The following is a 24,231-nucleotide window of genomic DNA, read 5'->3' on the forward strand; positions in this document are numbered from 1 at the left end:
GGTAGCATGCCGGTAAAGGATCACTTTTACCACCTACGGTAGATCCCCGTATCCCCCATGTCTGTTCCCCTTCCCGAAAGTGCCAGAAGTGCCCCATTCATGAGGACCACACGTTTCCCCCGGGGGAGACTTCTTCCAATGTCCGGCTCGTCACGCCGTAATACTCCGTACACCGCATAATGCCCCAGGCCAGATGCCTAACGCCCAAAGCCCGATTCCCTCGCCTCATGCAACGTAGGCTGGGCGGAGTGCGCACGCTCGAAAATATCGTCAAACAACCGGGATGGACATGAGAAAAAAGATACAAGAACATGATGAACATAACGACATGAAGATGAAATTGAAAAATGAAGAGCCTCTAATGCCATCCGAGGAAATCAGGTACCCTCCACGACCAGTCCCACGGAAAGTCCAGGCCGATGACCCATCTCAGCCTGCACGACAATGGGCGAGTAGCTCTTCTTCTCGAGGATCTCCCACTTCCGAGCCTCCTTGATGAGTTGCTTCTCGGACTCCTTGCTCCACATGAATTTACCGAAACCGCCGGATTTGCCATCTGCCGGTGTCTTGACAACCTTGGTCTTGGACGAGAAGTCCTTGGAAGCCCGGTGGGTAGACTTCGCCGACGAGGTGGTCCGGTTGTGTCGGTGGCCCAGGATGCTGCCCTTGGGTGCTTTGGGCGATTTGTTGGACTTTTGCGACACAGTGGATGGGTTCCGCCGGTGGGCCGAGGGTTGGCGCTGAAGCTGTTGTGATTGCGCTTGGGCTTGCGTTTGCGTCGGCGTCTGCGTCTGAGCCGAGGCTTGAGCTTCCGCGCGGCGGGCGGCCAGGCGAGGCCCAGGAATGTGCACACGAGCAGATTGTTTGCGAGAAAGGGAGACCGTCCGCGCAATGGCGACTTCGGCGGGTCCCATAGGGTTCAAGGCAACCGGGTTGGGACGAGGCGGGACCGTCTTCTCGAGACCACGGAGAGACGAACTCTGAGGAGACTGGTTAGGTGGTTGCGTCTGGACGGAAGATGGCATTGTCGCCGATCGTTCCTTTGACACCCGTTGTGACGGCTGACGTACGGCCAGGTCTTCGGTGTTGGCCCGTACAGGTCGTGTGGGGGTGACGCCGGATCGCCGTTCGATGGCGTTTACAGTACCCTTGGGCGCATACTTGGACATCGGGATGAACTTGGCATCCTTTTTGGGCACCGGTGGTGGCTTGTCTTCCGAAGGCGAGGGAGGTTTTGGAGTTCTTTTCGGGCTAGGAGGACCTTGAGGGATGGTCGGCGAGTCGTCAATAGGCCGATCGACGCACTTGATCGCGGCAAACTGGGGAGAGACCACCTTTGCGACCAGGATTTGTCGAGTCTTGGGGCCTGTTGTGGGTGACGCGTCAGGTTTGGGCGAGTCATCTTCTTTCGACTCTACCACTGGAGAGGGGATCAGGCGGCTGACTTCCTCGTGGCTTTTACTGGTGAGCCTGAGATGATGGTCCGCAGGCTTCGAAGGTTGCAGCTTGGACAGCGAGGGCAGCGGTGGCTTGTCGTCATGGTCTGCAACTGTGACAGTCGGAATTGCCGGCTGCACACCTACACGAGGCATACCCGCTGTCGGCGTGGTGAGTCTTTCCACCGCAGCAATCGCCTCGTCGAAGTAAGCCGTGTTGACGGAAGTATGTTTCGTCGTCAACGCAGACTGGCTGCCGCTAGATGCTGGAGCTGGCTCCGACGGATGTTCATCGGACGTCGAAGCCTCCATCTGCCGCAGGCGACTCGAAGGGGCTGCCCGCTTCGACCTGGTGCGAGCAAGCTCAACTTGTGCAGAGTCCGGCCTCGTCATGACAAAATGCCCATCCTCGACACCCTTCGAGTCCCGGAAAGACTTGATGTCGAAGAATATCTCATCGACAGTCGTGGCAGAGGATACAGATGATTGAAAAGAATGAGCAGAGCTCCAAGGTGCTTCACGGTCTGTGGATGCTGTATTATCCTCCGGGCTGTTAAAATATGGCTCGACGGGGTCTATCCTCCTAGGGTTGAGTGGGACCGGCTTAGATACATCGCCGAAGTGGTCTTGCATCGGAGACAGTCGCGCGGGCGAGGTGGCTGATCTCTTTAGTTGACCTGCGGAGAGGGTGTCATGCTCCGTGCCGGGCACTCTGCCTACGAACTTGACAGGGGCCGGAGACGGGGTTGGAAATAGCGAGTACTTGCTCACTGCCGGTGATCTGGTCATTGTGGGAGTGGTTAGCCGTCTCGGTGGCTTGAGTGGTGTGAGAGGCTTTGAGTCAGGTTTCGAGCCGTCATCGAGGCCACCGTCGATGGTGCCCTTGGTGGTAGGTCGGCTGTCCTCGAGCGATTTCAAACTCTCCAACGTCTTGCTTCGTCTGGCTAGGAGGGACGAGGAGCGCTTTGCAGCGTCCAGGTTGCGGGGGATGGCTAGTTCTAGCTTAGGTATTGGCGGTCTTCTGTGAGGCTCTCCGGTCATGGAGCCGGTGTCGGTTGCGGTTGCGCTAGAAGGTCTGGACATTGAGTCGTCTTCGGGGCCTTGTGCAGGCAAGTCTGCAGCTCTCGGTGCTGTTTTGGCATGCTTCTCGAGGGGTGGCGGAGGCGGCTCACGCGTTGGCTGCTCTGGTAGTCCAACTCTTAACCTGTCCTGCCCAGCATGGTCCGGCGACAGAGCTGGGTCTTTGTCTAACACTATCAAACCCGTAGGCAGGCCAATGGTCGGTCCTGATGGCACTTCGTCCCGTCTGAGAACATGTCGTGGCTTGAACAGAGTGCCAATCTTCCTCCATCTCTTGGATTGCATTTGGCTGGTCTTGTCTCGGAGTCCTTGTTGGTGCCGAGCGAAAGGGTTGTGCTCCGGTGAACTGCCCGCCTCGACATGGGCCCCGAAACTCGCAGGCGGATGGCTTGGGCTACCGAAGGCCAGGCCTATAAAGCTGTCCTCCGACCTCGAGATACCATTGGGGTTCTGCAGCGGCGAGGGTTTATGAGCCTCTGTAGTCCGTGGTCGTCTTGAAGGCACCTCGACCCGTGGTTTCCTCTTGCCTGTGTTGCCTCCAGATGTTGTTGGGCGTATCTGAACGAGCCTGGGCCCAACTCTGGCCGCGTCGGTCTGAGGAGCTGAAGGCGGCTCTCCAAAAGCAAAATCAAAGTCCTGTTGTTTTGCCGGAGGTGGTAAATCCGGATCGTGCTGATGTAGAGGGTTTCTCTTTCGAATCGACAACCACCTCGCCGGCATGATGGACTCCCGGGCCAGCCAGGAAGGAATATTGAACCGATTAAAACGTTGACAAATGAGTGACGGGAAACGGATGGTGATAAGCGAGAGACCTGGCGACTCGGCTCTAGATCCCTGAAATCAAGGGCAGCCTGAGACTGTTACAAGGTGAACATCGTAACACGGCCTGGCACGCTTTGCCCTGCGGTGTGCGTCCAGCCCAGGGTGTCGAGGTCGTCGAGTCTGAGTTCGGGGAGAGTTAGAGAGTCGGAAACAGCATTCGAGGCACGAAGTGCAACACGACTTGCGAGACGGCCAGTGGCATGGCATGATAAGGTTTCCTAAGGCCATCTGGGAACAACCCTTCAACCATGCGGTCGCAGCAAACGGGCGCCAGCAGACCGGGGTGTGGCATGACTTGCATGGATGAGGTGGTATGCAGGTCCTCGATCTTTTGGTGACCATCAACGCAGCCCTCTCGATAGCCGAATCAGCATGGTTGCTTTCAGCCATTTCGCCCGCACAACGTGACATTGACGAACATGGGCCAGCATCAGGTCGGCAGCTGAGGCAGGCCAGGGCCACAGTCTACAGTCGGCGGCCTGCTGAGACCAATCTTCGAACCGCGTCGGCCGGTCACAGAATGCAAAACGATGGAAACGATGGAAACAGTGAGCGTGCGTGGCGTGGCGTTCGGGAGACGAAGGTGAGGGGAAAGTGAAGCCAGCCATTCAGCGCTGCCGCAGCTCAACGTCCCACAACGCCTCTCCCAACGCCCCTCGGCCTGGCGTGCTTCAGATTTCCCTTAGCCTCTCGCGTGGCGTCCAACCGGCCTGTCAGGCACAGCTCAAAATCCTCCGAGAAGTGTGAAGATGCATGGGTAATAAATTCAGGCGCGAAAGAGACATGGTACAGTACTCCGTATGCTGGTGATGCAGCCGATATTCACATGAAGCAGTCAACACACCAAAGACTCTCGCTCGCTGCTGCCTCTCACGCCCATTCTCAGGTTGCGCTGCTTCACCGTCGCCTTCACCGTCACCACTGTTCATCGCCTGTCAATTTCGCGACTTGCTGCCGCCGAACTTGTCCCTGCCCGCCGCCGCCTTCAAAGTCCCGTCAGTCCTGCAATCTCGTCATCCATGTTGTTTCTTCGCCCTCGGAGTCTAGTCTTCGGTTGCCCCTGAAACACGCTTGCCTCAGATGCCCCGCTCCTCGAGCATACCGTATTCGATGAGCCACAGATAGACATGTCAGCAAACATGCTGCCTCCTCCTATCCGACATCCCCCTCCTCCCACTTGACAGGATGAAGCAACACACTCCGCCAACACATCCTCCCACTACTCTCCTTCCGATCCCGCTCCCATGGTCCACCACCCTCCGCGCCGTCTCGATAGCCCAACCACGTCCTCCACACCCGTCCGGCGAAGGCCGCGTCGTAATAATACGTGCCTCCCCGGAAATTATGCTGCAAGGCCTCACTAAACACACTCTCGCTATACCCGCCGGCCTCGCCCGTGACGGGATGTCCGTTGAACACGTCCTCAATATACGCTGACTCATTCCACCGCCGATCAAAGTACATGGGGTGGGGCGCAAACGCGGCCTTCAACCCGTAATGCAGCGCGATGCTGGCCGGGAACATCTCGCCGGCCATGCTGTGCCGCGCGAGCGCCGTCTCGCGGTGCATGAGTGACAACAGACGCCGGGAGAACCGGCTGGCCGTGACGATGCTGGTGCGGCGCGGTGGGATGGGGAGCGCCGTGCTGTAGCCCGACACGTCGGCGCGGAAGATCCAGAACGTGTGCGCCGGTTGGAATTGGGGCAGGAAGGTGATGTAGTCGGCCGGTTCGTTGGCGTGTGCTTCGGACTCGGAATGAGGAGGAAGAGGAAGAAGGCCCAATCTCGCGCGGTAGTCCTCGCCGAAGACGGCGTTGCGGTCGTCTTCCTCCCAGCCGGGAAAGGTTTGGGGCCCGGAGATGGCGCTATGCTTATCGCTCTCGCTGCTGGTATGATTCCGCGCCCTCGTCGCCGTGTCGTTGGCAAAAGATTCCCACCCTTGATGCGCAGAAGGGATATAGAACCTGCCTGTCCGCTCCCACAGGCCTTCCCGGGGCTGAGCCTGCGACCAGCGATCGACGCGATCGAACAGTTCGTACCAATGCCCGATGTAGCGGATGTCCATCTCCCAGTTCCAGAAGAAGTCGTACTCCGGGTGGTGGGCCGCGAACCACTGCAGTGCCATGTGCATGCTTCGGCCGACGCTGTGGATCGGTCCCGGGCGGTCGAACTGCGGCTCGAAGGGGCCCGGGTAGAGCAGACACAGCAGGTCCTCGGACCACAGGGTCGCCATGGAGCGGTATTCGCGGGGGACGACGCGGTCGAGCACGGCGTCGTGGACGTCGGGAGACGCCCAGATAGGGCTCCCGTCTTTGATCTGGATAAGAAGGTGTATGTCGTAGGCGGCGCCAGCGTTGAGGTTGAGTTCCGTGACAAGGGACCGGATGTACAAGTGAGAGTAGTTTGTCCAGGTGTATTGGTCCCATAGGCGGAGGACGATGGCCGTCCGAGCGATGTGCGGGTGGTTACGATCTTGAGAACCGTCGCCTGAGTCTCCGCCGTATCCTGGTCCCGGATCTGGGTGGGAGACTGGTTCTGGTGGTGACGACGATGCCGACTCCGGCGCCGGGGCTGGCCATGTCCCTGTCTGGCGGAAGTGGAAGACGTCGTCCGTGAACGGCGGCGGGAGTGACAGCGAGAAGCGACGCCGATTCCTCTCTCCGCAAATGCGCTGTGCCCGGCCGAGGTCGACGCCACGCCAATCAATGCGTGAGTCGTTCTTCAGGGTCATGTCCGTGCCATCCATGTCGCCGTGGATTCCGAGCCCGGTGCCTCCCTCACTGACGTGATACCCAAGACCGTACGCCCCGTACCGGCCGTATCTATCAAAGCAGACATCTTTATTGAGGCCAAGCACGTCGTGAGAGCCCAGCATGGGTTCCGGTGCCCGTTCAGGCACGCCGTTGTAGGCCCAGATGACTGGCGGGGTTATTGTGTTCTCTTCGTCGAGAAAGCACCCTTCGGCCGCGGGAATGGTCTGCTGCGAACCAGGCGGCGGCGACGAGTAGGGATCGTATACGACTGGATCGGGGTACTGCGTTCCCGTGCGACCTTTGCCTGGAGAGGAGACACGCTGTGCATCGTCTTGTTCTCTATGCCTGGGGGGAACCAGCTTTCGCAATCCCTGCAAATATCCCTTCTCAAGCGGAAAGTGCTGCCACGCGAACTGTGGCCGTGGCGAGGCAGCCGGTGCTCGCTTTCCCGAGGATAAGATTATGGGGCACACAACGACGAGGACCACGCCGATCAGCGTCGCGAGCCCGGCGATGGCACGATGCTTGACGTTCCATCGAGAGAGATGGCGGAAACGGAGTCGGGACACCTGATGCGATACCGGGGAATTGTTTGCGAGGACTTCGTGCTGGCGTAAGAGCTGGTACCGATGTTGTAGGTGCGCAGGCGAGAACCGGCCGACCACGCTCGCGACGTGTTGTCTCAAGCTGTCCATGTCCGTCTCCGTGGCGTCGCAATGGGCTGTTGAGCTCTATGAACGTCGGTGTTTAGACGCAGTCCAGTCGAGCTTTGGTGGCGGCCATGTTTTGTCCTGGTTTCCCGCCTCGTGTGATACCTGATTGAGATTAACGAGCGTATTGCCCGTCCTCCTGGCCTTGCCTTCTCATTATCTCATATCGGACACAGACTCTGATGCCGAGGTCGCAGAGTTGATGCCATGGTCGGACGGCACAGCGGTCGTTCTCCTGCGAAATCCCATCTGTAGAGACGGACGATTCGAGAAAGGAAAACAAGCACCAAGGAAAATGCTTTAGCCAGCCCCCCTCGTACCAATTGGAGCGCGGACAACCACGACCCCCGTACGAGAAGTGGTTAAGGTTCGAGGCGGTGGCATCGGCAGTGTCATCGTCGAGGCTCGAGCCAATTACGTGTTGGTCCATACGGCAGGCCGTTTAGGCAGATTGACGGAGTCGAGATCCGGGGCGACGAGCTGCGAATGATCGGACCGTCTCGCGGCGTGGGCAGTCAGGGCGCTGAGATATGCTCGGTCCACAGAAGGAAGTCAGGCTTCGATACGCTCTATCTATACGGAGTACTCCGTACTATGTCGTGTATGTACACAGTCGACGGTACAGTGGAGACTCGGCTTGAGCAAGACGACAAGGATCAAGCTCGCGCCGCGGCCGATTGTGGACACGATCACGAGGCTGGCGACACCGACGACGAGGTTGAGTGGCGGGGCTGGGAAACTACTTCCACCGGCTCTTCAGTGTACACAATGGCTTGTTACCGCCGGTCCGGACAGCTACACAGTATGTACAGTACAGTGCCATGCAAGAAACACGCATCGCCCCTGGAGTCTTCGTCACACGCGATCCACGACGCCCAGCACCATACACAATCATCTCGCAGAAGAAGCCACAACGCCGCCCTGGCACAAGCCAACATCATCTTCCCATGTCGACGTTTGCTACACATTACACCCGAACCACTGCATCACGCAAAATGCTGGGTAAAGAACGGCATCACCTTCTCTAGACACCTCCTGACCTCCACAGCTTCCCGTTCCATCCTGGTTCGCTGCTCTCGTAACCTCTCCATCTCAGCGAGCGCCTCTCTCTTCTTGGTGGTGAGGTCTTCAAACCCGTCAGCCAGCCTCTCATTCTCTCTCCTCAGCTCGAGCTTCTCCCGCTCGTGTTGCTCGACGTCTGCCATCAGAGCCGAAAGCTCGCCTTCCTTTCGCCGGAGATTCTCTTGGTGTTTGGACGTAGCAAGCGCCGTCGCCGTGACTTGCTTCCTAAGCTCGTCATTTTGACCCTGTAATTCTCGGAGCAGTTTCTTTGACTGGTCAAGCTCATCGGCCGTACGTGCGAGCTTGGCCTCGGCGTCTTGGTCGATTTTGGAGAGTGTGCTTTCCAGATCTTGCAACTTGCGGTCCTTCTGGTTAAGTTCGTTCTTCAAGGCGCGGATTTGGACGTCAAAGTCTTCGGCTTGTCGTCTGCTCTCCTCCGTGCGGAGAGTCTCGGCGCGATGGAGCTTCTTCTCCAGGTCCTCGGTGGCACGATCTCGCTGTGCGAGCTGACTTCTCACAGAGCGGAGTTCCTGCTCGAGACCTTCTGAGGCACGGTCGCGCTGTGCCAGCTGACTCTTCAGAGAACGGAGCTCTTGCTCGAGACTCGACGCACGGCTTTCCTTGTCTTTCTCGGCCTGCTGCAAGCTGGTCTCTAGTTCAGATATCTTCCGGTCCTTCACGCTCAAGTTGCTCTTCAATGACCGAAGCTCCTGACTGATGGTTTGCAATCGATCGTCGTTCTGCGTGTGCGTCTTTTCCACATGCTCGAGCTCATCTTCGAGCTTATCGATCTGACGTTGGAGATCCTTCTTCTCGGCCTCCAGTCTCGTTATGATCTGGCCGGCCTGGAGCACTTGCTCTCGACGAGTGGTCAACTCCTCTTCGGTTTTCCTTTTGGAGTCGATGGCTTCGTCGAGTTGGTCTTCGAGCGCTTCTTGTTCGGTCAGGGCCTCGGCTAGCTTCTCAGAGAGCTCACTCTCCCGATATTGGAGCCTCTTGAAGATCTCTTCTTTATCCAATGCTAATGCCCGCTCCGAATCGAGTGTTTGCTGGATGCGGTGCGCTTCAATCTCGGCACGCCTCCGTTCGTCTTCAACTCGCTGTCGCTCGGCCGCATCTTGTTTCAACTTGACCTGCAGCTGCTCAATCTTTTCGTCTCGCTTTTTGACTTCACTTGCAGTACGAGTCGCCCCCAGGAGAGGCTTCATGCGGACAAACAGCCGCCACCACGGGTTGTCTTGGAGATCGAGGTAGACGTTGAGGTTTCGTTGAATGACTCTCGTGGCTTCCGCACGGTAAAGCTGCTTGAAGGCCATGCGTCGTTGCATGAAGCCTCGAGCAATCGACTGGAACCTAGACATGATCTCCCGGATCAAGGCGTCTCGTTGTTCTTCCAAGTCGGCCAAGACTCCCGCCCGGAAGAACACCTTCGTCAGACCGACCCGATAGTTTGATTGCTCCATCTGCAGTCGATTGAGCATGATCTTCGCTGCCTCTTGGCCTCCCAAATATCCTTTCGGCATGTCTTTGCAAAGAACCTCGTATCGCGACCGGAATTCCGCAAACGTCAATCTGTTCGGGAAGCCCGTACGCGCGATGCGGATGCCCTCAAGCACACCGTTACACCGCAATTGATCTAGGACCAAGGGTGCCACAAATTGCTTCGGTTTCTTCTTGTGATTGGGCAGGATACACCGGACGAAGTGAGGCTGTGTTGAATGTAGCTGTCGCATCAGAATGCTCAGTTGCTCCTTGTGCCTCTGGGCAACGGTTCGAAACAAGCCCTTTTTGACTCGACTTCTTGGGCTGTAAGGCTCATCAACCTCGTCCACACAGTCGCTGAAGAGGTTGGCAATGTGATCATCTTTCGACGCGGCAAGGAGGCGGGTCAGATTGTCGTTGAGAGGATCTTTGTTCTTTTCCAGCCAGCCTTCCGTGGAGTATTCAACTTCGGCCGCATAGTGTGTCAGAATGAAGCCTTGCCGAGTACGCGCAGGCGCATATTTCGCAGTCTTATTTTCCCACAAAGAGTTGAGCTTTTCGGTAAAGGACTTATCCGTCGCTTTCGGCATCACCGAGTCTTCATCGAGGCAGGAGAAAATGCCAATAGGGTTCGGTAGCTCGATGAGATCAATCGTAGGCTGGAGGTCTTTGCCAAAGTCAATGAACTGCCATTCAATCTGCTCGCGCGCGTATTCTTCTTGTTCCAGGACGAACATGTAGTGGTTGAAGAACTGCTGCAGCTTCTCGTTTGTGTAGTTGATGCAGAGCTGTTCGAAGCTGTTGGTCTCAAATATCTCGAATCCGGCAAGATCGAGCACTCCGATAAAGTGGCTATCATCGCTGCTCACACCACCTCGGTCAAGCTGGTTATTGATTTTGGACACCAGGTCGCCGAATCCTCGCTCATAAATGCCTTTGGACAGCGCATCAAGCGCAAGACGCACCTGCTCGGGTGTTTGGACTTTCTCAACCCATTCTCGGCCGGCTTTCACTCGCGGATGCAGGAGACCTTTGACGAATGGCTCAGATTGCACACCCAACAACCGACACGCCTTGTCTACAGATGCTCGTGCTTCGGTAGTCAGAGAAGCTTGGTCTGTAGCTCTGCTCTCTTGGCGGACGCCAACATTGCCTAGGTGTAATATCGCAGCGACAGTTCGGAAAATGGCCATCTGCTCCTTCTCGGAGAAGTTCATGATGTGGAATGCCTCAATCAGCGTATTCCACTCATCTCGGTCAGAAACCCCGCCAATCGTGTCGTTACCAGCTCGAGTATAAGCAAAGTCCTCGACATCCATGCCGGCTATGAGCAGCGAGTCCCTCATTCGTTGGTCCGCTCCGGCCAGCAGCTGGTAGAAGACATGGTAACTTCGTTCTTGCTGGCTGACTTTGACCACTCTTGACTTTTCGAGTAGATACCAGTCGATGAAGGCGCCCGCAATTTGGCCAGACCGAGTAAACTGAATACGAATGAACTTTCCGAATCTAGATGAGTTGTTGTTTCTGACTGTCTGGGCATTGCCGAAAGACTCCAGGATGGGATTGGCCCGAAGGATCTGTTGGGAGAGATTTGAGAGTTGTTTCCCAGGTGTTCTGCCTGTCACGGGCGTGTCCAGATCTGACGTCGCAACCGCAGCCAGGTACTGAATGACCTTTTTCGTATTCTCGGTCTTGCCCGCGCCTGACTCGCCCGTCACCAAGATACTTTGGTTCTCTCCTTCCTCGACCAAGCGGCGAAAGGCAGCATCGGAAACGGCAAAGATATGAGGTCGAGTGTCTTCCCTCGTTTGTCCTTTGTACATGCGAATATAGTCGTTGCCGTAGATGGGCAGGGGGCAGTACGGATTGATGGCGACCAAGAACAAACCGGAGTATGTGTAGATCAGGTCAGCCTGATATCGGGTGTAGAGATTGTGGATGACTGAGCCTTCGTTGAGATGAGTAAGTTCCGCCATGTCGTCGGCTTTGTCAAACTTCGCCGGGTTGACCTTATCCACCTCGTCGACATCGGCCTCAATGGATGAGCCATTGTCGAATTGTACGGCGACTTTGTTTCCCGGTAGGTCTTCTGTTATCCATCCGCGAATGAATGCCTTTTCTGGATCTCTAACCCAGACATAACGTTTTCCGGAAAAGTCATTCTCCCCTTCGATGGCCGATATCCTGTCCTCGCTCTTGCGCATCTCTTCTGACTTGATAAACTTGGGTGCAAATGTACTGGAGGAACTCGCCTGTCGCTGAAGCGAGTTGTTCCGCATATGGGAGGGGACGGAGCTGAAAGACGCCGTGGGCGAGTACGAGTGTTGTCGTTCATGTCTGGAGGCTGTCGTAGGAGTCGGTGTCGGGGATGCGAAGAGTAGTGATTTGTTGTAGCTGGAGGAAGACATTGGCGTCTGTATCGACAAGTCTGAATGAACTGATCTGGTGAAAGGCCGCTGACTGTGGCCGCTGAAGGGAGATGTGTCGGGACTGCGGTCGTGAAGCAGCATGTTGCCGCCGGGGGAGGAGGATGCGCTATCTCCCACAATCAATCGAGCGCTATTGCTGTCAATGCATTAGGACATGTTTGTTCAGTGGGTTTGACAGCTTCGTCAAGCCAGTGGCGAGTGGTGGGTGTTGTTGTTTGGGCCCTCGATTGGGGATAGCGCACCTGTGCGGAGCAACCAACGCGCCACCTACGGCGGACTTGTATACACGAGGCGCAAAGACGTAGAAGTGCTCGTCCGTAGGCACGATGGCTGCTACGGTGGGCGTCACAATGTCGACAAGCAGTTCCATGGTATAGGTCAGTAGTCCACCGTACACCAGGTGCCAAGTGGAAGTCAAGGTCTGTCTGTAGTGCAGAACGACACCACTGACCCTGCGACCAACTCTCATGTATCGGAAGTAGAACAACGTATCGACCATTACGGACTGGAAGGTAATCGTCCATCCTTCTGGAGGGAACTTTACCGTCAGACCGAGTGCAGGACGACTTCTGAGCCAGAACGCGAAGTTGTCGGGCATCGTGGACACTCACAGCTGCGTGTTGTCCGTGGTGAATTCGCGCACTGTCTCAGTGATGATGATGAGCGGTTTTTTGGATTCAGTGAGAGCGTGCTTCTGTGGGATCCCCATTTGGCGTCGATGACATCGTCACGGCGTCGTCTCTCTTGACTGTTTTCTACCGACTCGTGTTCCGCTGAAATGGCGCATCCTTACTCTTCCACCCCGATGTACGCGGGCACACCGTCATACGCGCCTCAGCAGCAGTCCTACTATCCCTCCTATCCATCTAATGGCCTACAGCAACAGATCCAGACCCCTCCGGGCCTCCTTCAGCAGCCTGCGCAGGGGCAGGGTCAACCATCGACGTTTCCTACCTACCAGCAACAGCAGCAGCAGCAGCAACCGTCGCCCTCGACCACTGGTCCGAGATTTGAGCAGAACTCGCAGCTGCCTCTTCCTACGCCGTCCTTTCCTCCTTTCCCACCTCCTCCCATCAACTTCAATTCCGACTTCTTCAAACAGTTTGCAAGCGGGAGCTTTCTGCCTCCACCTCCTCCCAATCTCCCTCCAGTCCCACTTCCCAGTCCCGGATATCCCCAGCTGAGTGCAGCGGTGAACACGTCCACCTCGTCACCATATTCGCAGTTTTCTACAGCTGGAGTGCAAGGTTTTGGTTCAGGTTTTGTACAAAACGAACAGACGAGGCAGCAGCACGGCGACCCATACATAGGATCACAACAAGGCGCTCATGCTGGGACGGAATGGCCAAGAGACAGCCACACATACAGCGCACCTGTGGCAGCACAGAGCGCAAGTTCAAGCAATCCACGCCCCATCTCCAGGGGTGTGATAAGCCTAGTCAACGAAAAAGGTGGGCGCACTAACCCTGCGATGTTCCTCATCTAATCAGCCTGCAGATCAGTCGCTTCCCTCGTTTGGCTCGAGATCTGACCTTGACATGCTTTTCGCGACTGCCCAGAATCTGATGGGCCAAGCGACGCCCGCTCACGAAACGGCTGTCTCTCAAAAGATAGATAGAGACGACCTTGGCGAGCATGATCCAGCGATGGATGGTGGTGCTTCTCGTAAGTATCTCTCAGTTTCTGACTTCAAGCTGAACTGAATTCTGTTTAGCCTATGATCCCACTCGACCAGCGACCATCCAAGACAGATCGTCCGGGAGCTTCGGACCCACCAGCAATGCCTCCAAAGGTCACGGCCCAAAGAAGGTGGAGAGAGTCTACGACAACAAGTCACACACTGAGTTGAGACAACTCGCTAAGGGCGCAGTATTATCTCTCGTACCTCACAAGATCCTTTACGCAGACCTCGTCAAGGAAGGCGTCAATCCGCAGATCTTGCGGGAGTTGTATGGAGAGCTTGGCCTTAAGATTGAACCGGAGCAGTCCAAAGAAGATGTCTCCATGGCTGACGCAGACGGATCTCCGCCAGCGCAGCAAGCGAAGGTCGATATGCATGAGTACGCCGTCACACAAACTGGTGCTCAGACTGGCATCCCACCAGCTTCTACTGCTCTCGCTGCATCGGCAGTGGCCTCTGAGCCCCCACCACCGCCGGCAGGCATGGATGCGAAGAGGCAACAGACAGCACCAAATCCTAGCCTGGAGCGAAAAGATAGGATCGCACAGCTCCTTGCTGCGAAGGCGGGTCGATCTACTTCCCCTCAGGTCGCTCAACCAATCGTTACACGAGAAGAGTCTTCGCTGCCACTTCCTGTCACGGTTTCTACAAATGCGTCGGAAGTTGCCGCAACCCTTGCTACCTCACAAGTTGCGCCCGCCACCCAGCCAGAGACCCCTGCCACTCTGGCCGTTACTGGTGTAATCAAACCAAAGGCACCCATTGGGCTGGTGAAGCAGAAGATGGAACAGCTGAAGCGGGAGGCACAGGCCCGGAACGAAGCTAATCTAGCACAACCTTCTTCGGCACAAGAGAGCACTCCTGACCGCGACGGTTCGGTCGACGTGACCGAGTCGACCCTTCAGCTCGGAGCCTTCACGCCTCTGGTCGCGAGCAAAGTGTCATCCTCCAATCAACCCTCAGTAACCTCTCTGATACCAGGATTGTTTATGAGCTCCAGCGAGGCGCCTGGGATCGCTGAATCGACTAGTCAACCTTTACCGTTTCAATCTTCGTCCTCCCTAATTCCAGCGAAGCGCTCCTCAGACCCAAATACCGCTTCATCAGCTTTCCAACCCCCAAACAAGAAGCCGAACATGCAACAGGATCTGCCACATACATCATCTATTCCGCCCGCAGACAACGACCTCGACTATGACTCGGAAGGCGAAGTTGTTGAAGATACCGAAAATGATATGATGGCCCTAGATCACGAGCCAGATCAAACTGCTCGGCGAGAAGATCAGCCTCAAGAGTCGTCCCTCGCCACCTCTCCCCCCTCAAGCAGGTCCGCAGGCGTTGACCAAGTTGCCGCGGCGTCGCTGCAACCTGCTTCCAACAATGGACCTGGAAGTGATCAACTGTACCGGGCCAAGCAGTCTGAGATAGAAGCTATGCGGCGGAAGATTGCTGAGATGGAGCGCAACAAGTTGAAGCGAACCAGGAGCCAGTTGGAATCCCCGTCATCTTCGAAGCCTGCGACGCCTCCAGTTGGCGGCGAAGAACATCAGCCGAGCAGCTCGCCAATCGCTCAACCGCTTGAGTTGAGTGGATCCCAGCGACAGACTTTCGGGAATAGGACGGCGTCCAAACTGACTCGGGAGCAACTTCAAGAACGAGCTGCCGCTTTGAAGGCAGAAGTTCTAAGGCAGCGCTCACAACGTCAACAAGTGTTGCAAGAGGGCCTACCAGATCTTAATGCCGAAGTAAAGAAGACTGAGAGTCGGCTGGAAAACTCACGCAAAGAGCTAAGCCGGATTCGTGGACAAATCCAAAACCTCCAGGCAGAGTTGGACCGATTGGTTGTGCAAGAGAAGGAGCTTAATGAGGAGGTTGGCCGTTTCGAACAGCAGCTCAAAGAAGGCCAAGAAGGTCAGAAGCAATACTCAGATGAGTTGCAACAGATCAAGCTCGAGAAACTTGCGGAAGAACAAGCATTACCTGCTCAGCAAGAACCGGTCATGAACCCAGCGGCGCAGCCAGCAACTAGGACAGATTCACAGCCACTGCCAGGCTTGAGCAATGGAGATGTCGCCAGCCAAGGGTCAACTCACCAAGACGACCAGGATCTGCTCGCTGTGCAGCTGGACTCTGCCGCTGCAACGCTTGCTGAGGACGATGCTCAAATGCGAATGGAAGACAATGGCGACAACCTAACGCCAGACCTGATCACATCCTCGGCACTCGGACCTACGATTGAGCACGGACAGGGAATGCGGACAGATGATGTTCCAGAGCCTCCTGCTCCCGACCGTTTCGAGATCACTCCGCCTGAAGAACCCGATTCCACCGATGCGCAACTTCAGGCTGCTCTTGACGATCAACTGGGAGCAGGCGAAATGGAGATCTCACCCGAACCTGAATATTACGAGGAATCTCACGAGACGCTGCCAAAAACGTCCATGGGACAAGAGTTGACTGAGGAGACAATGGACATGGACAACGATAGTAACGGAAGTGCGAGCATGTCTGGTTCGGATGACGAAGAGGAAGAGGAATATGAGCCAGCTGGGGTTGGCTCTTCTGCCTCCATGCACGAAGATGAGTACGAGCCTGCCGATGTCGACACTTCTGTGCCAATGCAACAATCGGACGACGAAGGCGAGTATGACCCTGAGACAGCCCCCATCGAAAGTGGCACACCAACGACTGGGGTCCCAGAGGAGACCGATGGTTTTCACAACCCAACAGCAGTTGTGGACGTAGCAGCAGCGGCTCCCACTCCAGCCGTGTCTGAGGCTCCTGTCAACGACAGCTCAGCAACGGCATTGAACGCTGTTGGGTCTCCCACGGAGGGGCGGGCCCCGATTGATGATGTCTCCGTTGTTTCAGAAGTGCCAATCAACACCCGGGACGATCTCGAATCAGATGCTCAACTTACCGAAGTCGATGCCATAGTCAAACCGGCACCAAGACCGAGCGAAGCAGCTGAGGCGGTTGCTCTCCTTAGCGGCACTACCACCCCAACCGTCCACTACGTACCCTACAAAACTCCCTTCAGCTCCTTCAAGAGCTACCGGTTTCACTCTGACTTCAACGAAACCGTCAAATCGGGCTACCGCTCGTTGACATACAGCAACAATATCGATCACTCCCGCCCTCTCTGCCCAACCGAGCTTTCTGGCCAAACCTGCAATGATCAGAACTGCGAAGAGCAGCATTTCAGCCAGCTCGGGCTGCCAGATGAGAAGATCCTTGTGCAAATGTCGTCAGCGAGCGATATCAAGGATAAAGCCACCAAGGATGAATTCCATACAGGGCTGAAGCAGGTTATCGCCGATCTGAGAGCCCATGAGGTCAAGGACTTTGAGAAGGTGGCCGAAGCCCTTTCGAAATATCGAAGAGATTTCTCTGCTGCGAGGGAGGAGAAGGACAATGAGCCAGAGACCACAACGAAGGAAGCCGAATCTAGCCCCAGTGGAGGAGGTCCAGATTCTTAGGGAGTCAAAGAGAGGTTCGCCTCCACTACCCTGTGCATGCGGCTGCAAACTTCCCCTGAACGCAAACCGCAACGCAATCGGGTGGTCGACGAGGCACGAAGTTGGCATAGAATGGGCGTTGGACGTGTACCTTGCCTCTCCATCATATGGATGCGTCTTATCTTGTGAGAAAGGAGAACTCGGACGCGTCCGAGATCTGACGCCACTTGGAGCGTATGATCAGCATGTGTCGACGAGGGTGTCCGAGATGCTCGAAGATCCGCCGGCATGCTTGGAGTGGCGAAACGCAAGGGTCATGCAGCAAAGCAGTGGGGAGAATGTTGCGGGTTCCACAGTGTACAATATCATTATTTGTGATAGCTGAGAGCAGGGAGTTGTAATGTGCTCGCTCTCTGGACATTGTCTCGGAGGGAAATTGTTCATTTGCGAGCATGGAGTGTTCGGATTGCGCTTACTTGGCTAGCCACAGCAGGGAGTCTGACAGATCGGGATTCATAACTGCGCATGAATAGCATTGAGAGCCTCTCTACCCCAAGGCGAATTGTATCAACTCCCACCAGATTTGACCCATCAAGCCTCATCGCCGCCAGCCTGTTCGAATTGCCGTGGGGGGCCACGGGAGGCTGAAGAGACGAGAGAGTGACCGCGACAACGAGGAAAGAGCGAGCCGTTCAATACTGAAGACAAGGCAGGCACGACAGTTAACTGTCTAGAATCTGATCAGCCAAAACTTCACATCTGCCTCATCACCCGCTTTAGACCGGCTTCAATTCCTGCTCCCTCCACCAGCCTTCTGTCTTCACTTCTGTGCTGCATCCTTGCCTCCTACGAGTGTCTGCGTATGGATTCCATGGGCCTCCTCTTGAGGCTCGGAGATTCCACAGTTCCCGGTCCTCGTGCCGTACATCTCCTCCGCTTCAGCGCCCTGCTGCACCGCGTCACACAGCTCCTAAAGCCGATATCGACATGTCATAGGACCCGGCTGCTCGACTATCAGCAAGTAATTGTAGTGTGAGTTTCCAGGTCTCTCAAGACGGCAGATTAGGAACTCGTCCAACGTTGTATTGACTCTCGATAGGCCACAGTTCAAGGAACTAAATCCCTACTAGCTTGGAGAGCGAACGTGAAGAGCTGGAAACATGGTTGGACAGAACCGCTAGCTTATCCCGTAACCCGCCTTCAGGGCTGATAGGCGTGGCTCGACTGCAGCTGCAACAGATCTGGAACCTGATCTCCACTCGGCACCAGGTCCTGGTGATGGCCCAATAATCACGGACACGGAGGGGACATCCCGATCCAGGCTCGATCCCGTCGCTTGTGCAACAAGTACTTGACGGCGGAGCTGGCGGGATGGTCAACAACTTCGACGTGTTTGAAGGCTGTCCCTTTCTCGCCGAGTGACTTGAGGACCGCATTAGAGAAAGCCGGACTCTGCATCAATCCGCCTCCCAGGACCAATACTGAACCTTGACTATCGATCCGTTCGGAGCTGGTGAGGGTGGTGAGCAGCCGCACCAGAGCTTCTACCGCACCGTCGACAATAATTTTGGCTTCATGGTCACATTTGCTAGCCTCGATGACAAGGCGAGCGACTTGTGCGATGCGTCTCTTCTTCTCCAGTTCCGACGGCCACGTCAGTACTGTGCTCAGCAGGTCGAAGTCGCGCGTAGGAGTGCCCGGGGGCCGAAAGTGATCAAGTATGAGGCTTTCGACGTGAGAAGCAGTCTGGTGTACGAGCCCCTGCTCTTGATTGCCCGCTGTGTCGAGACCCTCCAATGCAGCCAATGCGACGCGTATAGCCCGTCGCCCGATATCAAAGCCTGAGCCGTCGTCACCAAGCAGATGACCCCAACCTCCTGACCTTCCGGTGCGAACGAATCGACCTTTTTGACGCTGGAAGCTCATTGCCACCGATCCAGTTCCAGCTACGAGCACGACCGATGAATCGACATTGTGTTTCTCTGCAGCCGGAATTGCAAGGAGCTCGATATCGTTTGTGATTGTCAAGCCTGGCCCCTGGGGTCGCGCGAACAAGTCCTCCAAGGCTTTGTCGACGATCGTGGCGATTTGCTTCCGGTCGTGCCCGGCTAGCGCAACCCAAACAGAAGAGAAAAGGCTGGGTCTCCAACTCTTGCCTTTGAGGGTGGCCATTGTGTCGCAGGCCCCTTGTATCGCGGACGAAATGGACGCAAGTGAGGCCTCGACGCCAACATCTGTCACATTGCAGCCGGAGGATTCGCCGTGCCCATATTCGCCATCCACAGATATGACTGCTGCCGCACACTTGCTCCCGCCTCCATCGATGCAGAGAAGATATCTCTGGTTCGTACTGTCGTCAGGAAGCGATAGATCGACGACCTGTTTCAAAAGGTCCGCGAGGACACCGCCAGCTTCGTCAAGACGACGCTCCGCTTCTGACACAGATACCCCCAAGCTCAACGATGCAATAGCGAGCTTAACGCTACCGTGACATTTGTGCAGAAGAATGTCGAGGTCGTCGTCCGAGGTGGGACATCTCAGCCCACAGACTGTTCGTAATATATTCCGAGACCGCTGTTGGAGTTTGAGATTCGTGGCTTTCAGGTCGACCATCTATTGCAATCAGCTCGTCTCTGTCAGGATCTGATTCAATAGCACTGACCATGTTCCCGAATGTCTTTCCCAACTTGATCATAGTCCCGGTGCTGAGCATATTGAGGACCAGCTTGGTTGCAGTACCCGCCTTCATCCTCGTGCTTCCCGTCACGACCTCCGGTCCAACGACGGGACTGATCATATAGTCGACAGTGTTGCTCCTACTCATAGCGGATGGCTCCGTGCAAGCTACACCGATGGTGGCGGAACCCAGCCTCTTGGCATACGAGAGGCAGCTCAGCACGTACGGGGTGCGTCCAGAAGCAGCAATGCCAACTAACGAGTCGACCTGACCGTTCAGATGGAGAGCTTCAAGATCTTGGACCGCAGCATCGACATCGTCCTCGGCCCCCTCTTGTGCATGTCGAATGGCAGCCTCGCCGCCTGCAATGATGCCCACAAACTGACCTTCTGGTGAGGAGAAGGTCGGAGGGATTTCTGACGCATCCAAGATCCCCAGTCTGCGAGGGACGAGCGATTAGCCTCAAAAGCACTGTCACGCGGAAGCGACATTGATGCATTACCTCCCGCTGGTCCCAGCACCGACATAGATCACCCTACCTCCGGCACGGACCCTGCCAGCTAAGCAGTCAATCGCGGCTGCTATAGTTGGGATGCATTCTGCTACCGAGTCCGCAATTGTTGCGTCCTGGTCATTGATGATGTGGCAAAGTTCAAGCGTCGAGACTTGGTCGATGTTGGACGAAGCCGAGTTTCTTTGTTCGGTTTGCAAGCCGGCCAAGATGTTCAGTGCTGCCATTCCGCCCGTCCTACTTTCAAGACACTTGAAAGCCTCGTCGAACTCATACTGTCTTTCTGGTCATGCCAGGGAATGCCTTCTACCTTCGCGTATGTACAGTGCAACACCCGCTTGCCACAGCGGATCTTCTGCCACACTGGTTGCAACATTCCTTCCAACACGACTACTGAAGTTAAGAGCCGCAGACTGCGCGGAGAAGCACGACTGCTACCCTGTGAATTCGGCCCTGCACGCCCGGGTACCTCTCCCGCGGGCAGCTGGAGATTACCGACATCGCTTAATCGTCACTTGTCTGTGTTCAAGCTTTCGGTGCCAACGTCGATCCTGTCCCATTGAAGAAAATGCCTCCACATTTCGCAAGCTCGTGACCCCGGGGCTTATCATGGGCTATCACGGCTATCAAGGGGAGGAGCGGAGGTGCAGGCGCTCGATGTAACGGTGCCTTTAGATGGGAACAACAATGTGCGCGAATATGTTACTGGCACCACCTCCTTATATGTTAGCTACGCCATTCATCGGCGTCGCTGGCAATTTGAGAGAAGCTCCGGTTCAAGACATCTTCTCAACATGGCCATGGCAGATGAGACACAAGCCGTGATGCCGATCGACACTCGACAAGGTGATATCGAGCAGGGGGAACGCTCTCAGCTTTCTCGCGTCAAGTCGTTGTACGCGCACCCATGGACGCAAATCATCTTGATCAGTCTGATATGCTTCTGTTGTCCTGGAGTGAGTATCAATCTGGATGGCAGCAAGATTATCCCAGGCATTGACCAATGTGCAGATGTATAACGCTCTTGGGGGACTGGGAGGCTCTGGCCAAGTCGACCCTACTGTTGCCGCCAACGCCACCGTCGCGCTCCTCTCGGCAACTGCTGGGACTGCGCTGTTCGTTGTGGGGCCCCTGTTTTCCTACACAGGGCCTCGCATATGCTTCTTGCTTGGTGGCTGGACATACGCATTGTACAGTGGGAGCTTGCTGAATTTCAACCGTAAGAAACATTCCTCTGTAGTTGCATAATACCCTGACTAGATTCAGACCACGACAATGGTGCTTTTGTCATTGCGTCCGGTGCCATTCTGGGAGTCGGCGCTTCCATGCTGTGGGTAGTACAGGGTGCCATCATGACCACTTATGTCGCCGAGTCTCAGAAAGGTCGCGCGATCGCGGTGTTCTGGATCATATTCAATCTCGGAGGCGGCGTCGGCAGTCTCGCATCGTTCGGCCTCAACTTCCACTCCAAGTCAGGTACCGTGTCCGACTCGACATACATTGCATTGATGGTCATTATGCTCGTCGGCTGGGGTTTGGGGCTTTTCATCTGCTCCCCCAAGCGCATCCACCTCGCGCAGCTCCATGCGGCGGTGGAAAGTGAGAAACACTCGTGGAAGGCCACGATCGACATTGCAGTGAAAACGATGGCTAGTTGGCGTGTGTTCTGCATGCTGCCATTGTTCTTCTGCGCCAACGTGTTCTACTCGTACCAGCAGAACCAAGTCAACGGCATGACTTTCAACATCCGGACTCGCTCCCTGAACGGGTCTCTCTACTGGATCGCCCAGATGCTGGGTGGCCTGCTCATCGGCGTCATTCTTGACCTCCCTTTCCTTACCCGGCCTATGCGAGCTCGCGTCGGCTGGGTCGTTCTGTTCGTCACGGGCATGTCCATCTGGGGAGGAGGATATGCTTTCCAGAAATGGCAGGACAGGCGTCTCGCCGCCGGGCTCAAGCAAGACATTGACTACACTCAGGGCTCGCTGTCGACCGGGCCTATCTTCTTGTATATCTTTTACGGGGCGTACGACGCGCTCTGGCAAGGGTTCTGTTATTGGCTCATTGGGACGGAGTCAAACTCGACCTCCCGAGCGGCCATTCTGGTCGGAGCATACAAGACCTTCCAGGCCACTGGCGGTGCCATGGCGTGGAGGATTAACGCCTTGCACAAGAGTCCCATGACGCAGCTTGGTATGAACTGGGGTTTATCCATGGGGGCCTTGGTGATTGTCCTGCCCACAGTCTGGACCGTCACGACCATGACGATCGAGAAGCCCGTCCGAGACCAAGAGCTGGAGATGAAAATTCAGGAGGTCGAGTCCCAGACGGGCAAGGAGTAATGCTCAGCTCTTGGGGCTGGGACTGTCGGTTGCAAGTGAAGCTGATCCGTCCTCGCTGCAAAGCCGAGCCAGGCCAAACAATCTACACACCATGGAATATACAGCATCAGCTTGAATGATCGCGTCCACAAGAGTAAACCTCGTCAAGTTGTCGCGGTGCCTGACGTTTGGCCTTCTGATCGTCAACTACTAAATGTCGTTGGCGATGCTGGTGGCAGTCTGGTGGTCTGCTAGGACCGGCCTCAGGAGGCCGCAGCTCAGCATTGATGTTGGTTCCGCTGGAGCCAAGCTGATTGAAAGAGGCGGTTCCTCCCGTACGAGCAGATACATCGATGTGTAGCAAGTACATACCCACTAAGTATGTACGTAACATCGTCCATACGAGTGCTCCTCCCTCGAGGGACTGTAGCCGCGGAGAGCCGCGGAGATCCAGCCCCAAGTTTTTCGGCAACAATTTCCGAGTTCACGCGCGCTAATTCACTGTGGCACCGCACGTGACTGACCAGGAAGCAGGTCCAGCCGAGAGGCAAGTGTGCCGAGCCCGTGCCGGCGACAATTGGAGAACGGCGGACGGAGAATCCGCGGGCAATTAATTGCATCGATGAGGCTCAAGCACTTGTACGAGTAACTCGTAGCCCTCACGTACACTCACTCTACTGAAGGTATCATACTCAGATTCAACACTCGTCACTTGCTTGTTGTGTCCGCCCCTCCCGCAGGTCGCAGGCACCTACACCGTCCTGTCCACCCCGAGTGAAACTTCCTGCCCTTCATCTATCTGCTGGCCTGCGGATCCTGCCACGGCCACACCTCGAGATGCCCTCCTCCTGCAAAGACATCCGTACGTCCCCAGCATTCTCTCCTCATTGGTCCACCCTGTGCACCTCTATATCTTAACTTGAACTTTGAACATGGGATACCAACATGAATCTCAACATTGCATTGCCGTACTGAAACCCCCCAGGCGCCGCGCTCGCCCAATGCCTCCAAAACTCCGACTGCATCCTCCTCGACCGGCACACCCCCCTCGAATGTCTCTCTTCCCCTTTACTCGAGACGCTCCCGACGCAGTGCCAACAGCTGAAGATCGGCTTCCGCGAGTGTCGGCGCGGGCTGGTGGACATGCGCAAGCGGTTTCGCGGGAATGCGCCCATCTCGACGAGTCTGGAGCTTGAGGGAGGCGGTGGCGGTGGTGGGGACGACAAGGTCAAGGGCGGACAACTGTACGGTGGGAGGCCCGCGTTCGATGTCCGGGAGAGTATGGCCAAGGGAGCGAGGGGGGAGGTGCACGGCTTGGGGTTTGACGAGAGCAAGACGAGGGGACTATGAGGGTGGGACTTTGAGCTTTCTCATTGAGGGGGACCCAGCGCAGCGGCAGTGCGCCGGCACAGAGTCTCTTTCGGGAGATGCCAGATGCGGTGCCGGATTCTGGAGAATGATACTCGACATGGCGCTATATTGCCGTCGACATCACCGTCACTTCTGGAACTTTTGGACGACCATCGCGAGAGCGCTGCTGCAGCCGCAGCCGAGTGCGGCATCGCATCCCAAGATTCCCATCCGCGATAATACCAACAGCAACAGATGATTTGACGAGAGATATCGGCGAACCCCCTGTCCTGTCGACATCTACTGAGAGGTACAAGTGGGAAAAAGGTTGTCGCGGTCGGATGGGTGGGTGCCGGCACGCCGCGACCTGGAATAGTCCACCTGACAGTGTGGATGCTTGGAAGGGAAGACCAAGATATCCATCTCCATAGCCAGCCAGCTCCCTCCCCTCTTGTTTGCG

The 24,231-nt window shown here is 56.0% G+C and overlaps 8 protein-coding genes across 8 annotated transcripts; 3 read left to right on the forward strand and 5 right to left on the reverse strand.

The window, feature by feature from the left end:
• Nucleotides 1–377: 377 nt before the first annotated feature.
• Nucleotides 378–3,236, reverse strand: G647_05159 (uncharacterized protein; the record flags this gene model as incomplete). The annotated part of the gene is made up of 1 exon (XM_008729491.1): nt 378–3,236. One exon carries the CDS (start codon nt 3,234–3,236, stop codon nt 378–380), a length of 2,859 nt encoding a protein of 952 aa, XP_008727713.1.
• A 1,254-nt stretch (nt 3,237–4,490) lies between these two features.
• Nucleotides 4,491–6,785, reverse strand: G647_05160 (uncharacterized protein; the record flags this gene model as incomplete). Its single annotated transcript, XM_008729492.1, has 1 exon — nt 4,491–6,785. The coding sequence occupies one exon, from the start codon at nt 6,783–6,785 to the stop codon at nt 4,491–4,493; it is 2,295 nt and encodes a 764-aa protein (XP_008727714.1).
• Nucleotides 6,786–7,786: 1,001 nt separating this feature from the next.
• On the reverse strand, nt 7,787–11,854 carry G647_05161 (uncharacterized protein; the record flags this gene model as incomplete). The annotated part of the gene is made up of 1 exon (XM_008729493.1): nt 7,787–11,854. One exon carries the CDS (start codon nt 11,852–11,854, stop codon nt 7,787–7,789), a length of 4,068 nt encoding a protein of 1,355 aa, XP_008727715.1.
• A 58-nt stretch (nt 11,855–11,912) lies between these two features.
• Nucleotides 11,913–12,371, reverse strand: G647_05162 (uncharacterized protein; the record flags this gene model as incomplete). Its single annotated transcript, XM_008729494.1, has 1 exon — nt 11,913–12,371. One exon carries the CDS (start codon nt 12,369–12,371, stop codon nt 11,913–11,915), a length of 459 nt encoding a protein of 152 aa, XP_008727716.1.
• A 180-nt stretch (nt 12,372–12,551) lies between these two features.
• Nucleotides 12,552–16,933, forward strand: G647_05163 (uncharacterized protein; the record flags this gene model as incomplete). Its single annotated transcript, XM_008729495.1, has 3 exons — nt 12,552–13,211; nt 13,264–13,438; nt 13,488–16,933. 3 exons carry the CDS (start codon nt 12,552–12,554, stop codon nt 16,931–16,933), a joined length of 4,281 nt encoding a protein of 1,426 aa, XP_008727717.1.
• A 1,269-nt stretch (nt 16,934–18,202) lies between these two features.
• G647_05164 (N-acetylmuramic acid 6-phosphate etherase) lies at nt 18,203–20,327 on the reverse strand (the record flags this gene model as incomplete). Its single annotated transcript, XM_008729496.1, has 3 exons — nt 18,203–19,525; nt 19,575–20,028; nt 20,092–20,327. 3 exons carry the CDS (start codon nt 20,325–20,327, stop codon nt 18,203–18,205), a joined length of 2,013 nt encoding a protein of 670 aa, XP_008727718.1.
• A 567-nt stretch (nt 20,328–20,894) lies between these two features.
• G647_05165 (uncharacterized protein) lies at nt 20,895–22,442 on the forward strand (the record flags this gene model as incomplete). The annotated part of the gene is made up of 3 exons (XM_008729497.1): nt 20,895–21,056; nt 21,112–21,319; nt 21,367–22,442. 3 exons carry the CDS (start codon nt 20,895–20,897, stop codon nt 22,440–22,442), a joined length of 1,446 nt encoding a protein of 481 aa, XP_008727719.1.
• Nucleotides 22,443–23,258: 816 nt separating this feature from the next.
• On the forward strand, nt 23,259–23,771 carry G647_05166 (uncharacterized protein; the record flags this gene model as incomplete). Its single annotated transcript, XM_008729498.1, has 2 exons — nt 23,259–23,283; nt 23,407–23,771. The coding sequence occupies 2 exons, from the start codon at nt 23,259–23,261 to the stop codon at nt 23,769–23,771; spliced, it is 390 nt and encodes a 129-aa protein (XP_008727720.1).
• Between the last annotated feature and the right edge of the window lie 460 nt (nt 23,772–24,231).

This window comes from Cladophialophora carrionii (genome assembly GCF_000365165.1).
Source record: "Cladophialophora carrionii CBS 160.54 unplaced genomic scaffold supercont1.4, whole genome shotgun sequence".
Classification (NCBI taxonomy): Eukaryota; Fungi; Ascomycota; class Eurotiomycetes; order Chaetothyriales; family Herpotrichiellaceae; genus Cladophialophora; species Cladophialophora carrionii.